Below are 14794 nucleotides of genomic sequence, written 5' to 3' on the forward strand. Positions count from 1 at the left end.
GGAGGCCTAGGAAGGCCACCATGTGAAGCTGTGAAGGTGAAGACTGGATTGTCTTGGAGACTCCAAGATGTTGAAGATGCTGCAACTATGGGATGTAATATGAGGGGGCTTGTTGGGGTTTCTGTCCCGCCCGACACCCCAACAAGTCGGCAAGTTCCAAAGAAAATCACATGGAGTCTACATCAGGTTATAAACTGATTGGCCCATTAGGTCAGGCTTCTTGTTAACTCTTATAACATATATTACCCCATTATCCTTATCTATGTTAGCCACATGGGCTCAGTACCTTTCTCAGTGTGACAGCTTACATGTTGCCTCTTCGGTGTTCTACGCAGGAATGGCTGAGAGAGAGCTTCTGCTTCCAGAATACTCCCAGTCTCTTTGCTCCACCCCTACTTCCTGTCTGGCTTTCCCGCCTATACTGCCTGCCTGGCCAATCAGCGTTTTATTAAAATATAATTGACAGAATACAGATAATTCTCCCGCACCAATGGGATCCCTGCTACCTGAGTGGAACCAGCCCAAGAGAAAGAAGTGTGTTGCAGTGAATAAAGATGAAAGGGGCCAGAGGTCTGAAGAGCAGCACTTTGACACCAGACATGGAGATGCAGAGGCTGGAGTTTGCCCCGCTGGGTTTTGGTCTTGCTTTGGTCCAGTATTTATCTCCTCACTATGCTCCCTACCCTATGTTTTGAAATGGTAAAGTATATCCTGTACCATTATGTATTGGAAGTACGTGATCTGTTTTTTTTTATTTTATTTTATAGGAATTCCAGTTAAAAGAGTGCATGAATCTCAGAAGAGACTTTGAACTTTAGACTTCTAAACATTGTTGAGACTGCTATAGACTGTAGGGACTTCTGAAGTTGGACTAAATGCATTTTTTGCATTGTGATAGGGCTACAAGCCTACGGGAGGTCAGGGAGTGGAATGTGGCGGGTTGAAAAAAAATGACCATCAAAGGGAATGTCAATATTAGGGAGTGTGGCCTTATTGGAGTAGGTGTGGTTTTATTGGAGGAAGTGTGTCACTGTGAAGGTGGGCTTTGAGGTCTTATATATGCTCAAGCCACATGCTCATGTCTCAGACCACTTCCTGTTGCCTTCATATCAAGATGTAAAACTCTCAGCCATTTCTCCAGCACTATGTCCACCTGCACACTGCCACGTCCCACTGTGATGATCATGGACTGAACTTCTGAGACTGTAAACCACCCATTAAATGCTTTCCTTTATAAGAGTTGCTATGGTTATGGATGTCTTCACAGCAATAGAAACCCTAATTAAGACACCACTGCAGATAAAAAGAATCTCTAACCAGAGTTACAGGGGCATCAGTTCAAACACCCCGAAAGCAGTTTGCCAGCCTGACCATTCAGCAAAACAACAATAAGATTGCCTCCAGGGTCTATAACCCCCAGTTCAGGGACCTTGCCACATAAACTTTATGACATTAATGTAGTACATACTTTTCATGAATGCTAAACTCGGAAAAGTTTTTGTTTTAACAAAATTGATATCATCTAATAAACACTTAATGAGATGTCCTAAAATTCTAACATTAGTAGATTAAGACAACACTATATTAGAGGTTTTCAAAATACACGAAAATGGTGTGCTTCTATGTAGAAAAGACTTCAATGAAGGGCGATTATATAAGCAAATTCTGTGTCATAGTTCCTGAGTTCTTACTCCAGTTCACCTTGCCGGTAGGTCTGGTTGCTCCTAAGATCTTCACTGGTTAGTTCATAAATTAAATCTTTGATCACTTTGAACTAATTTTTGCTTATATTATGATAAGCATAAAACTCTATTCTTTTGTAAATAGATATCTTGTTTTCGTAGTAACATTGAAAACAAATGTTCTTTTCCAACTGGCCTGTATGTCCACAAGCAGCTGACCATAGATGTTGATTCTCAGTTTTATCCTGCACTTTTTCAGTCCAAAATTACCAAAACTCTGTTGTGATTACTAGCAGTCTATAGTAATTTTTTCCTCTTTTTTTGAGGCAGCTTTTTATTATGTAGCCCAAGCTGGCTTTGAACTTGCAACTCCTCTTGCATTAGACTCCTGAGTACTGGGAGTAAAGCCATGTGTCACCAAACCTGTTTTATAATAATGCTTTGTCCAGCACAGCTCCTGAGACAGACCTGTCTGGGCCAGGGAGGAAATAAAGAAATGATAAATGGACATGAGAAGAACTGATTTCCTCTGGGACTCTGTGTGGTTATTGAAACGCCCCTGAAAATCAAAGGAGTCATTAGTATAAACAGGTCCTGGAGTGTGTGTCAAGCTACTGAATGAAGAAACATAGGCCCAGGAGACTTCTCCTTAACCAGTCTCACCTCATGGATGCAATTATCAAGTAGCATTTAAAACATTTTAAAAAAATTTTCTGTGCATTGGTGTTTTGTCATGGTTGTTGGATCCCCTGGGACTGGCATTATAGACAGTTGGTGTGAGCTGCCATGTGGGTGCTGAACAGGTGTGAGCTGCCATGGGGGTGGGAATTGAGTCCTAGTCCTCTGGAAGACCCGTCAGTCATCTTTCCAGTCCCACACTTAAAACCTTTAAAGCATTAAAAGCAAACACAAAAACCGTTTGGCTGGGTGCCTCCTCCATCCACAGGCACATTTGGCTGCCTTTTTGCCTCTTAGCCCTCGGCGTTTACAGATGGGAAACACTAATTGAATTCAGTTGGTTATTTTAAGAAAAGACATTGTGGTGGTTTAAATAAGAATGGTCTCTGTAGGTTTGTGTATTTGAAGACTTGGTCCCCAGTTGGAGAAATTGTTTGGGAAGGATTAGAAGGTGTCCATGGAGAAAATTTGTCACCAGGGGCAGGTGTAGAGGTTTCAACAGACTGGCATCGTTCTCATCTGCCCCTGAAACCATGAGCCCCAAATTAATGCTTTCTTTATCAGTTGTCCCGGCTATGGTATTTATCACAGCAACAGAAAAGTAACTAAGACAGATGTGAAGTTGGTAGCTGTATGAGTGTGGACTCAGGTTTCCAGGTCCTGGAATTACAGGCTGTGTTACCATGTTCAATAGATTATATTTGTGTGACTTTGCATTGTATTAACATTTAATAATATCAACAGTATTAAGTCTTTCTAGTCACACATTGCTTTTTTTTTTTCTTGTTTGTTTTCCATACTGGGATTCTCTTTGTGTAGCCCTGGCTGTCCTGGGTTTTGCTCTGTAGACATGGTTGGCCTGGAACTCATAGAGAGCGGCCTGCTTCTGCCTCCCAAGTGTTGGAATCAAAGCATATGCTACCATGCTGAGCACTTTTTTCCTAACTAAAATTAAATTTATTGATTGCCTGATTGTCCATGTGCACACATGAGCTTCTGTACATGTGTGCCACAGAATGTGTGTGTGGCGGTCAGATGACAACTTATCAGGGTTTGTTCTCTTTTTACCACGTGGGAAAAAACTCATTCTTGCCCACATCCAGGCTTTGTCTTTCTCACTTCAGTTCACCCCGTGTGTAAAGCCCACAGGCACACCTAAGGACACACTCATTAACACCTGAATTGCTTCTTCATCAAGTTGAAAACACTGAATTGTTCATCACAAGTGTACCCTGGCTAACTTGATGTCCAAACACACCACTTCTTATTTTTTTTTGAAAATATAAATTATCATAAAATATGGTGGAATTCATTATGGCGTTCAGACATACATAATTAGGTTTTGTTCTTATCCATCTTCTTCCCCCAATGCCCTCTTCTGTTGGTGTCTCCCCACCTGTGGTTCTATTCCTACCCTCCAAAAGGGTCTATTTCATGTCACAAGTATTCCATCACCCTCCTTTTGGAGTCTCTCTCCTCCCTTGATGTTTCTTCTTCCCCCTCTGGGTCCCCCTTTTACTTTTGAGGTCCTCTCTATCTAGAATCTACATATGAGGGAAAATAGGTGTGCCTTTTTGAGTCTAGTCTGGCTTAATTCACCTAATGTAATGACTTCCAGGTCTGTTTTCCTGAAAATATTATATCATTTTTGTTTATAGCTGCCGAAATCCCATGGTGTGTAAATGCGTCTTCTGTATCCTTGATGCCAATAAACAGCTGGCCTGGTTCTATACCTTAGCTTTTGTGAGTAGTCCAGCAAAAAACATGAAGGGATGTGTCTTTCCTGGGTATTGCTGGACACCTTCAGCTTTACACCTATAGTTGTGTTGTATGATAGTTCTAATTTTAGTTTTACGGGAATCTCTATCTCGACTTCTGCGGTGGCTGCATCAATTATATCCCTCTACATTTTTGCTAGTATTACTGTCATGTTTTCTTGTTAGCAATTTTGAAAGGGATTAGATAGACTGTCAAAGCAGGTATGTGTGTTTCATGGGTATGTGCTTGTATGAGTACGTGCACATGTGTGCAGGTGCCTGTGGAGGTCAGGAGTTGATGGTGAGTGTCTCTTATGTTGTCTGTGATGGTTATTCTTGTCTGTAAACTTGACACACCTTTAAACTAGCTCTTGAGTTGGGAAGACACCACTTCAATCTGGGTTACACCTTCTGCTGAAAGCCATAGAAGGACCTAGAGGAAGGAAGTTTTGACTCTTTGTCTGCTTGCTCTCACCTTGTTGGCAAGTCCATTCCTTCACTGCATTAGTCTATTTCTTTGGAATTCTAGCGTACACTGAAGACCAGCTGAGACGTCCCAGTATCATGGATTGAGCAACGCTGGATTTTTGGGCTTTCCATTCATGGTCGGCCATTGCTGGGCTAGCTGGACTGCAGCTCATGAATCATTCATATATATATATATATATTTGTGTGTGTGTGTGTGTATACATATATATTTTCCTATGAGCATATGTTCATTCTAATATACAGATACACATATGTACGCATGTATATATATATAATATGTATATATATTCATTCTGTAAGTTCTGACACTCTAGAGAACTCTGACTAATTCAGATTTTGGTACCAGGAGTGTTTCTAGAGCAACAGAAGTAGATGATGAACCTTTTAAGGATCTGGAAGTGGTTTTTCAGTTTGCCAACACTCACAGTTAGCCTAGTTTCTCTCTAGTTACTAAAGCCTCTCCTGGGAGCTCAAACTTAGAGATAAAAGCATTTGATTCTTTTGATTCATCAGTTGCGGGTGGATTTATAGACTCTGTATATAAAACTTTGGACAATTTTGGAAAAATTAAGGAAGATGATGCTGCTGGTTGGTTGCTCTTAGTGTTTCTGGATAAACTGACAAAGGATAGGGATGAACTGAGTGATAAAACTGACCCAATCCAGATGTGTATAAGCAGTCTAAAGATTTTTCGGAGTGTGTCCTGGCAGAGAATCTCTCTAGCAGTCACTCGTCCAAGTTGCAGACAATCAAACTGAAGTTCTAGTATAAGGTTGCCCGAATCACAGTGCATATTCAAGTTCCAGCCATTAAAATAAGGGCATTAATGGGTAAAGAATGGGATCCTGTAACCTGGCGTGGGGATGTGTGGGAAGATACCATTGAAGTTAAGAACTCTGAATCTAAAGGGTTTTGCTAACCTGAGGAAGTAGTACCCTCAGCCCTACCCCTTGAAATACTGTGTTAGAAATTATGTCCAAATGTAGGCTAAAAATAAATAATTACCTTCTCATAGTTCTCATGTAGTTCACGAATGCAGGGGTGCCTTCCCTGGCCGGGGTGAGGAGGAGGTTCTGGTTCGGGGTCTTTTCTCTAATGTTCCAAAATTAACTAGCAAGCTCTCAACAGAGGACAGGTCTGCAAACCCCACATCTAATAGCATGTTTGCTGGGAAAGCTGAGTTTCCACTCAGCCCCCTTCAGACACAGATCAGATTGCTCCTGTAGAACTACCCCCTGCCCAGGCGGCCTCAGTCCTTCAAAATAGACTTCATTAATATTTTGTACATATGTGAACTGCATTATAAAAGATTAGCAGATATTTGGAGAAGCCTACACATTTGGCAAACAATAGTGAAAAGAAATTAAATTTACTTTAGCTGCATATAGAACAGTGCTCAACTGAACACAGGCTCACGGGCTGCGAACTACTAATTTTTGATACTACAAACTGTGCCCAGATAATATTTAGGCTAAGGACTTGGCATCTTTTCCTGGCTACAAAAGAATGCTTTTTTTTTTTTTTGCTAAAACATATCAGTCACATTTATTGCTGCTCAAGAATCTGGCTAACATCCTGATAGTGTTTTATTAGATTGTCACACATCTCTACTTTTAGTGGATTTTTTTTTTTTGGAGACAGAATTTCTCTGTGTAGCTTTGGAGCCTGTCCTGGAACTCACTGTGTAGATCAGGCTGGCCTCGAACTCACAGAGAACCTCCTGCCTCTGCCTCCCCAGTGCTGGGATTAAAGGCATGTACCACTATCGCTCGGTTGTGGAATATGTATTTTTTTAATATTAAAACTTCTCAGTCATGGCTTCAACTCAGTTCTAGTAATGCAGGTAACTTAAAAGTGTTTATTTTACTAATTAAGTTTCCAGAGCACTCACATTACATGGTTATTTATTAAGGCATTTGAGTTAGCAGCTGCTGTGAATTAGCAATTGCTTGCTGCTCTTCTGCGTGTGAAATCTAATACATTATTTTCACTATTAAACTTTGGCATCCCCATAAATCTCATTTTTAAAGCAATCACCAATTCTCTTTCAGGAAACAGTAATTTTTCTGTTTATTTCAAAAGAGTTTTAGGGTACTGAATAACCTATAAAAAAAAAACTATGTGCAAGACACAATATTTTCTTCAGAAGTTACCCAAAGTAAGGCGCTGGTTAAAAAAAATGGGTGGGGGAGGAGGGCAACATATCCTGTGATGTTTCCATCCACTCAGAGTACATCTTCCAAAGCAGGCGTTTGAGAGTCTGCTGTTAGCCTACATGGGGCTACAACGAAGCATGTTATACATCTATTTCATCACAACACAACACACACTGTGTGTAAAACAGAATTTATTCTTTATCAGTTATTTACACTTTTGATCCAGGGCTCTTGTTTATTTTGATACTCGCTCAGCTTTTGGAGGCGCCCCATATTGGACTGTAGTCTAATTACCTTCTCTGACCATTTGTCCACCATCCCAAGCACCTGCACCCGCTAACTGGGGACTATTGCACCATGCTTTGCGGAAAGGGAAGAACGAGTTTATGCACGCGTCTAGTCTAAGAGCATTCTTCCTCGCTGTACACCTTTGATCTCAATTTCATGCCCACAGCCACCTTCCCAATAAATTTGAGTGGGACATTTAAAATCTTCCGCCCTGCTTAGCTCCTCCTACCTGCCTTTTACCTCTACCCCCAACGAACCACAGTTCCCCTTCCCAGTTCCTCCAGCAGCACGGGAAACAGCCGCCTGTATATCTTCAGTGCTTACAGAACGAAGGCTGCTTCAGCCTCCGCGGCCCAGCGTCCCCGGCCTCTCCGACTCCGCGCTCGCACCGCCTCCCGGCCTGCCCTGGGGCGCTTCCAGCCAGCGCCTCGGCCGGCCTCGCCACTTCCGGATCCCGGGTGCCTCCGCTTTACCGGTCCGCTCCCCGCCCCGAGAGCCTCGTAGCGGTCGACCCGAACTCCGAACGCGACGGCAGCGGGGATGCGGGCCTAGGGAAGCCGGCATCGTCCCAGGCACTCTGAGTCGCCGTTCCCGCCCAAGTAGCCCGTCGGACCGCGAAGCGGGCACACCCGGAAGTGGCGCGGAACGCGAGCGGCGCGGCGCGGCGCGGCGTGGCCAGGTGCCCGGAGGTGGAGCTCGCGGGAGCAGCGCTCGGTGGCGTGTGTGGCTTCGGGGCGGGGGCGCGGCTGCGGCGGGCCGGACGCCAGCTCGGCTTCCATGGCCGGAGATCCGGCTGCGTTTCGGGAGTCGAGCGCCTCAGGGGCCGGCTGGGCTGCGGAAGAGCGGGAGTGAAGGGGGCCGCTCCTTCCACGCCGGGGGACCGTCGCCTGCCGTCGCCTGCCGTCGCCGCCCCCTTTGCCCACTCCAGGCCAGGTGAGGCGCGCGGTTAGCGGGGAGGTGGCGGCCGGACGCGGAGGGCCGCTCGTCGGCCTCACCAGCCCTCCTGAGAAGTGCTTTTCCATTCGCTGCCGGCCGATTCAGACACTTACAACATTTCTGCCTTTACCCCTTTCAGGATTCGCCTTTGACTCCTAACTTTGAAGATGCTGGAGTCATACGTAACTCCAATTTTAATGAGCTATGTGAATCGCTATATCAAGAACTTGAAGCCTTCGGATCTCCAGCTTTCACTATGGGGTGGGGACGTGGTTCTCAGCAAACTCGAATTAAAGTTAGATGTTCTGGAACAGGTATGTCGTACAGCTGTCATTGGAAACACCTCAGGCTCCGGGGACATGATCTGTTTACTATGTTTTGAATGACAAGTTTCCTGCTAGTGTATATTGGCTACTGTCTAGCTGGAGACTTCTTATAGCAAAGAAAACGAGGCTTTCTGCTTAGTGAGGGTTTTGTTTTATTAGGATTCCCAAAGGTTTCCAGCTGATAGGAAAACAGTTCTGTTGTTCTTGTTAGCAGAATTTTCCATCCTGTTTACTCAGTTCCCAAGCATTGCCAGATATGCGCAGGCACAATTTTAAATGAAGCTGGAAAGCATTGCATTCTTGTTCTACTTTTGGTCAGTGGACGAGTGTGAAAGACAGCAAGGTCACACACATGTCAAAGAAAGTTTTGTTCCCTTTTTACCAGGAAAAATGACATTACCGATGGCATCCTCAGAGACTGAGTAGACACAGATTGAGAATGATGATAAAATTGGAAACATATTTATTAATCAACTCCTATTCTTTTAGCATTAAAATGATTTGATGCAAATGAACTGTGACTTCACAGTTCACGTATTTATTAATTCACTTACCACACTTATCAGTAACATATGCCGAGTACTTTGGTTCTGCTTGAGGGTACAGATTATCTGTGGAAGCTGAAGAACCAGAGACCAGCTGCTCTGTAGGAGATAGGGAGACTTGATCTGATGGTGGTGATGTGTGCTCTGTCATGTTATTGGATAATCTAGACAAAGCCCCAAGAAACTCAGATCCTTCCTCATTCCTCCTCGGGCTCAATGGGATGTCTTTTATTTTCATTTACTGTTTTAGAAATGATAACAAATCCTAATAAAGTACAACTTTAGGTACAGATGTATCTGTGAATTTACCATCAAGATGGAGACATGGGATGCTTCTAGCGCCCTACAAGGTTCTCCTGTGTAGCTAACACACCTGACTCCTAAGACACTGCTAATCTCATTTCTGAATTTTTTATGCGTACAAAGGATTTGATTTAGGAACTCATGCATGCTGGTCAAGTGTTCTGCTATATATACTGGCAGTTTTATTTCTGTCAAGGAAGTGTTTTAATTATTTATCTGTGTATTTATTTACGTACTCTTGAGGCTCAGCTAAATTGGAGTAATTTCTGAGTTCTGTCTAGCTTCTTTGATTAGCCTATGTTGTTGAGTCAGCAGTAGTTTGTTCTTGGTTTTCAATCATTGTATAAGATGGCCACAATTTAGCTGGTTGTTGGTGGTATAGGTTTCAATCTCAGCACTCAGGAGGCAGAGATAGGTGGATCTCTGTGAGTTCAAGGCCAGCCTGGTCTACAGAGTGAGTTTCAGGCTACTAGGGCTGTTACACAGAGAAACCCTGTTTCAAAAAAAAGCAAAGAGTGCCACAATTTATCTGTTCTATCTGTAGCACTTTTGGTTGTTTATATTTTTGACTCTTATGAAGAAAGTTCCTATGAACATGCTTAAATGTACATAAACAGTAGGTTTTTTATATATACATAAGCAGTAGTTTTCCTTAAGTACATACCTAGGAAGTAGCCATATATTTGGTTCTTAGTATGTATTGCTAATAGTTTAATAGTATATTATAACAGAGTGTATTAATGGTCATACTATGGTGGTTTTAATTATTTCACATTTTTATTCCTACTTGGTATGTTTGTTGCTTTGAATTTTTGGCTTCTGGTGGATGTGCAGTGATACGCCATTGTATTTTCTTTGAATATCCCTAATGCTTATTGGCAGATCATTTGGATATCTTTGTTAGATTCTGATTTTTTTTTGGAGACAGAGTAGGGGAAAGATGAGAATATTTGCCCTTTCTAAATGCTGTGTAAGAATTTATTTTGTTTATGTTGTTTGGTTCTGGTATTGAATCCAGGAGCTCACATGAATTAAGCTTGCCTTCTGTGCCTAAGCTATACCTCTGGCTACTGTTTTGTATCTGGGAAATGAGGTCTTTGTCAGATATATGTGTTAACATAGCATCTCCCAGTTTGCTGCTTGTTGCTTTTACTTTCTTAAAGGCATAATTTTGAATAGAAGTTCATAAATTTATTGTCCATTATATCAGTGTTTGCTTTTGTGCTTAGGACTATTCCTATCCTGATTAAGAGACTTTTGTTTTTCTAATTTATCTAACAGATTTTGGTAGATTTATTCAGACTGATTGCATATGCCATTATAAGTAATGCTACTTTTGGATCTTTTAAGCCAGTTTTTTTAAAATTGGTATATAATGTGCTTGATACCATTGATAATTTTAGTTTTTATTTTTATTGTTGCATGGCTAGAAACTTAACAAAGTGTGGAGCAGATGTGATGAGACTCGACTTTCAGATGACAGCGGGCAGGAGCTGGTTCTCTTCGTCAGGCAGGTCCAGGTGATGGAGCTGAGGTCATCAGGCTTGACCGGGCCAGCGCCCTGGTGCCCTTGGAGGACAAAGGTGTTAGATCTCCTGGAGTTAGAGATGATAGTGAGCTGCCCAGTGTGGGTCCCCTGCAAGAACAAGTGCTCTTAACCACTGAGCTGTTTTTCCAGCTCCTGTGAGGTGTTTTTTTTCTCTTTGCAGTTTTGTTAGATTTTGCTTTATGTATTTTGTGACTTCTTGTATATTTTACATGTTCTTCATGAATTATCTTTTTATCACTGTAACATGTCCAGTTTGACCTTTTTTTTTGTTTATTTGGTGTGGCTGTGTGTGTGTATGTATTTACGTGTTTGTGAGCGTGGTGCCTGTGAGCATGGCATATGTGTATGAGGTGTGTGCACATTGGCTCGTGCATGTGTTTGTCCCTCTGTGTGAGTGTAGGCCAGAGGAGGACACTTTGTGCACTGCTGTCACCTTTCGCCGCCGTGCTTCTCTAGGCAGGGTAGTTACTGAGCCTGGGGCTAGACTGACGGCTACAAGTCTCTCGTGTGACTGTGCCTCTTTTTTATTTTTATTTTTTTATGAGTACAGGGATCTGAACTGGATACTCAGATTTTCCTAGTACAAACTGTTACTCACTGAGCCATCACTCAGGCCTGCCCCTATTAGGTTTTCATATTTTTGGGTGAGGTTTCATGTAGTCCAGGATGGTCTCCAACTCTTTTGATCTTTTCTATCAACTTTTTTCTGTATCCCACTATGGTGTCTATCTTATCTGATAATTATTATTCACTTGACAAACCTGGGAGGAGGAACGCTCAGTCGGGAATTGCCTTCATCAGCTTGGCCTGTGGACAACCCATGGGGCATTTCCTTAATTGCTAACTGCTGTAGGGAGGCCCAGCCTGCTGTGGGTGGTACCTTCTCTAGGCAGGTGCCATCTCTAGGCAGGTGCCATCTCTGGCTGTCTAAGAAAGGTAGTTGAGCAAACCAGGGAAAAGTCAGTGAGCAGCATTTCTCCACTGCCTCTGCTTCAGTTCCTGCTCCAGGATTCTGCCGTGACGATGAACTGTAATCTGTGAGCCAAGTGACCTGTCCTCTTCAGGTCCCTCTTGAAGAGGGACCTGTGTTTGGTCACAGCAGTAGAAACAAACTAGAACAATATACAGTTTGATTTTTTATTTTCATTACGTTTGTATTTTCATATCTGAAGTGTTTCTTTATATTCACATCTCTTACAGGTTTAAATCATCTGTCTTTGCCTTTTAGTTGGAGTATTTAATCCTTTTATGTTCAGTTCTTATATTTTTATGGTTGGATTTTCATCTTTCGTTTTCAAATTACTTTCTGTGTCTTAATGTCTTTTTTTCTTCTGGTGTGTCTCTGCCATTTACTTTGTATTTAATAGAGAGTTTAAATCTCCTTTTTCTTTTGATTTCAAGTTATTTCTGAGTTATCGTCTTAGTGATTGTTCACAGGATCTCCATTTCATTTTGTTGTGTGCCTTTTCCTGGGGGAGATGTGAACAAACTCCCATTGACTTTAGACACTGACAACAGACGAATAAATGATTCTACTAAGTCTGTCTTGGGGAGCTAGTGAGTACATTAGGGTTACTTGTAGGAGTCTGAGTGTCTTGAAGGCACCAGCACCACTGGAAATCCTACCTTAGTGTGTGCGACAACTCTCGTGTGATGCATTCCTGGAGCTCCCTGCACAGTTGGCTGCTCTACCCTTACTCCTAACGGTTGGGGGGGGGTGGCTATTAGTCATCTAACACTGAGAGCTTTCTAACTAAGGTACACTTCATTAGCTTTTTGAATTTTAGAAGTCTTCCTCTTCCCTCTAGGAAGAAATGTTTCCATTTGAAAAAAATAGCCAGACAAGTCACTATGATACCCTTTCCTCTTCAAAAACTCCCTTCCTTCCTGCTTTGGTATTTTTTTGGGGGGGAGGCATGAACAATGTCAATTTACTTGAGGTGGGGCACTGATGACAGAACAAAGATGTCCAGGTTGGAGAACTAGCGAGTTTCTTGTAGTTGCTCATGGGAAGGTGGGTCAGGTGAGGGTTTATTTAGAGCGTGTTTGTCAACCTGTGGGTCTCCACCTGACAAACGATCCTTTCACAGCGGTTGCATCTCAGATATCCTGTATATCAGATGTTTACATTAGAGTTCATAACAGCAGAATTAGGAAGTAGCAATGAAGATAATTTTACTGTTAGGGTCACAATAACATGAACTGTAGTAAAGGGTTGCAGTATTAGGAAGGTTGAGAACCACTGATTTAGATTATCATGGGTGAGGGAAGTATTCACCCGGCATAGGTGATAAACTCCTAAAACCTGATCCCTGGAGCTCTCTGCTCAGCTGGCACAAAGGAGTCTCTCCTGAGCAGCAGTTGTCAGTGTTGATGTGTCATTTCGGGGAACCTTGTGAGTCTGTTCTGAGATTCCTGAGTCTTGAAAGTTGGGAGAGCTGCTGTGTCTCCAGGACGGTGTGTTTCAGCTTAGCAGACACTGCACACCATCCCCTTCTGTGATCCTTTCTCCAGTGGGAGAAGACAGGAGGAGAGGGAGTCCTTCAACTGGCCGTTTATAACCAACCATCTACTCACCTTTCGTTCTTGTGGGTGGGTTTTCTGGACAATCTGGTATTACTTTGAAGAACTTCTTTCCATATTCTGCTAGTGATGAATCTACTATTTATTCCTTATTGATTTGTGTGTCTTCAATCACATTTTCAAAAGTGTACGGATCAAATAAAGGATCAGAGCTCACTGCTTTAGATTTGAATATTGACCATCTTTGACCATCTTTTTATATACTTGTTGGCATTTGTGCATCTTCTGTGTTGAGAAGTCTTTGTTCAAGTTGTTTATTATCCTTTTCTTTTCTTTTTTGGGACAAGGTCTCACTGTGTAGACCAGGCTGGCCCCAAACCCACAGATATCTGCCTGTCTCTGTGCAAGTGCTGGAATTAAAGGTGTGCACCATTGTGCATGGCTTGTTTATTTATTTTTTAGAATAAGATTTTGCTGTTAAGTTTTAGAAATTCTTTTTTTTTAAGTTTAGAAATTCTATACAGTAGATATTAACACTTTTCCAGATAAATGTTTTTTCATCTGTTTTCTCTCATATCTGTTGTTAATGTGGCCCATTTACTCTGTTGTTTTGTTTGATATTCAAAGGTTTTAAGTTAGATGTAAACTCACTCATTTTGTGTTTGTTGCCTTTTATGTTTATTTAATATTTTAAAATTATTCTTATGAAAGAATACTCCCCCATCATAGCTTATCTAAGAGTAATTTGTTTTATAGATGAGGTCCTTTATTGCCTAGTCTGACCTTGATCCTCCTGCCTCAGCTTCCTGAGTAGCATGGATTATAGGCATTAGATTTTTGAGAGATATTCAGCTCTCATCTTAAATCTTGGCTAGCACTATTCCATGGACAGCCATGTACGGGTGTTTAGGGGAAGTGTCTCTCACTCCTTTCCTTCCTGGTAGTTCTTATGGTCAAGCCTCACACTACTCGGTAAGCACTCTGCCTCAGAGGCATCTTCAGCTCTGCATGTTTGTGTAGCTAGTCCACAGTGAAGGGTTGGAAGTACACCATCATTAAGTTGGAGATTTTATTTCTAGTAGTGGAAATAGCAGAAAGGAAGTCATCTGCTTCTGGTTACTTCAAGATCTAGGTACAATAATCAACATTTGTATTTTTCCCTTCTTAAAGCAGATACATTATTACTTGTTTATCATAAAACTTTGTATAAACAGTCTTGTTGACAATCAGATGACTACTAAATATAGAATCTGATTTGCATCTCTGACATGGCCTGTATGGTTTATAATTCCATTTGCTAATGTAGAGAACTTCTTCTTCTGTTTTAGTATGTTTATAGTGGTGCAGTTGATGATTAGCATTCTGAATTTAATCAAAATTTATTTGCATTCTATGAATTAGACATTTTGCAAATACATTGTTGCACAAGTCAAGAGGTGCAAGAGGTTAGAAATGTAACCACCCATTGTCCAAGAAGCTACATAGCAGTGTGATTGAAGTTAGTGTTGTTAAAGGAGGCAGAAGGCCAGCAGTATTAGTGGTTAAAAGCAAGGACTCTGGAA

The 14794-nt window shown here is 41.9% G+C and overlaps 1 protein-coding gene across 4 annotated transcripts in view; it reads left to right on the forward strand.

The window, feature by feature from the left end:
- The first annotated feature begins 7851 nt into the window (after positions 1-7851).
- Vps13b (vacuolar protein sorting 13 homolog B) overlaps positions 7852-14794 on the forward strand; it is a 513205-nt gene continuing 506262 nt past the window's right edge. For all 4 annotated transcript variants that reach the window (XM_085679117.2, XM_085679115.2, XM_085679119.2 and 1 more), the window contains exons 1-2: positions 7852-7983; positions 8126-8300. In XM_085679117.2, the coding sequence (XP_085535243.2) occupies positions 8154-8300 (147 nt within the window). In that variant the 5' untranslated portion in view covers positions 7852-7983; positions 8126-8153. The remainder of the gene's footprint in view (positions 7984-8125; positions 8301-14794) is intronic.

The sequence above is a fragment of the Myodes glareolus genome, chromosome 19, assembly GCF_982192425.1.
Source record: "Myodes glareolus chromosome 19, mMyoGla1.1, whole genome shotgun sequence".
Classification (NCBI taxonomy): Eukaryota; Metazoa; Chordata; class Mammalia; order Rodentia; family Cricetidae; genus Myodes; species Myodes glareolus.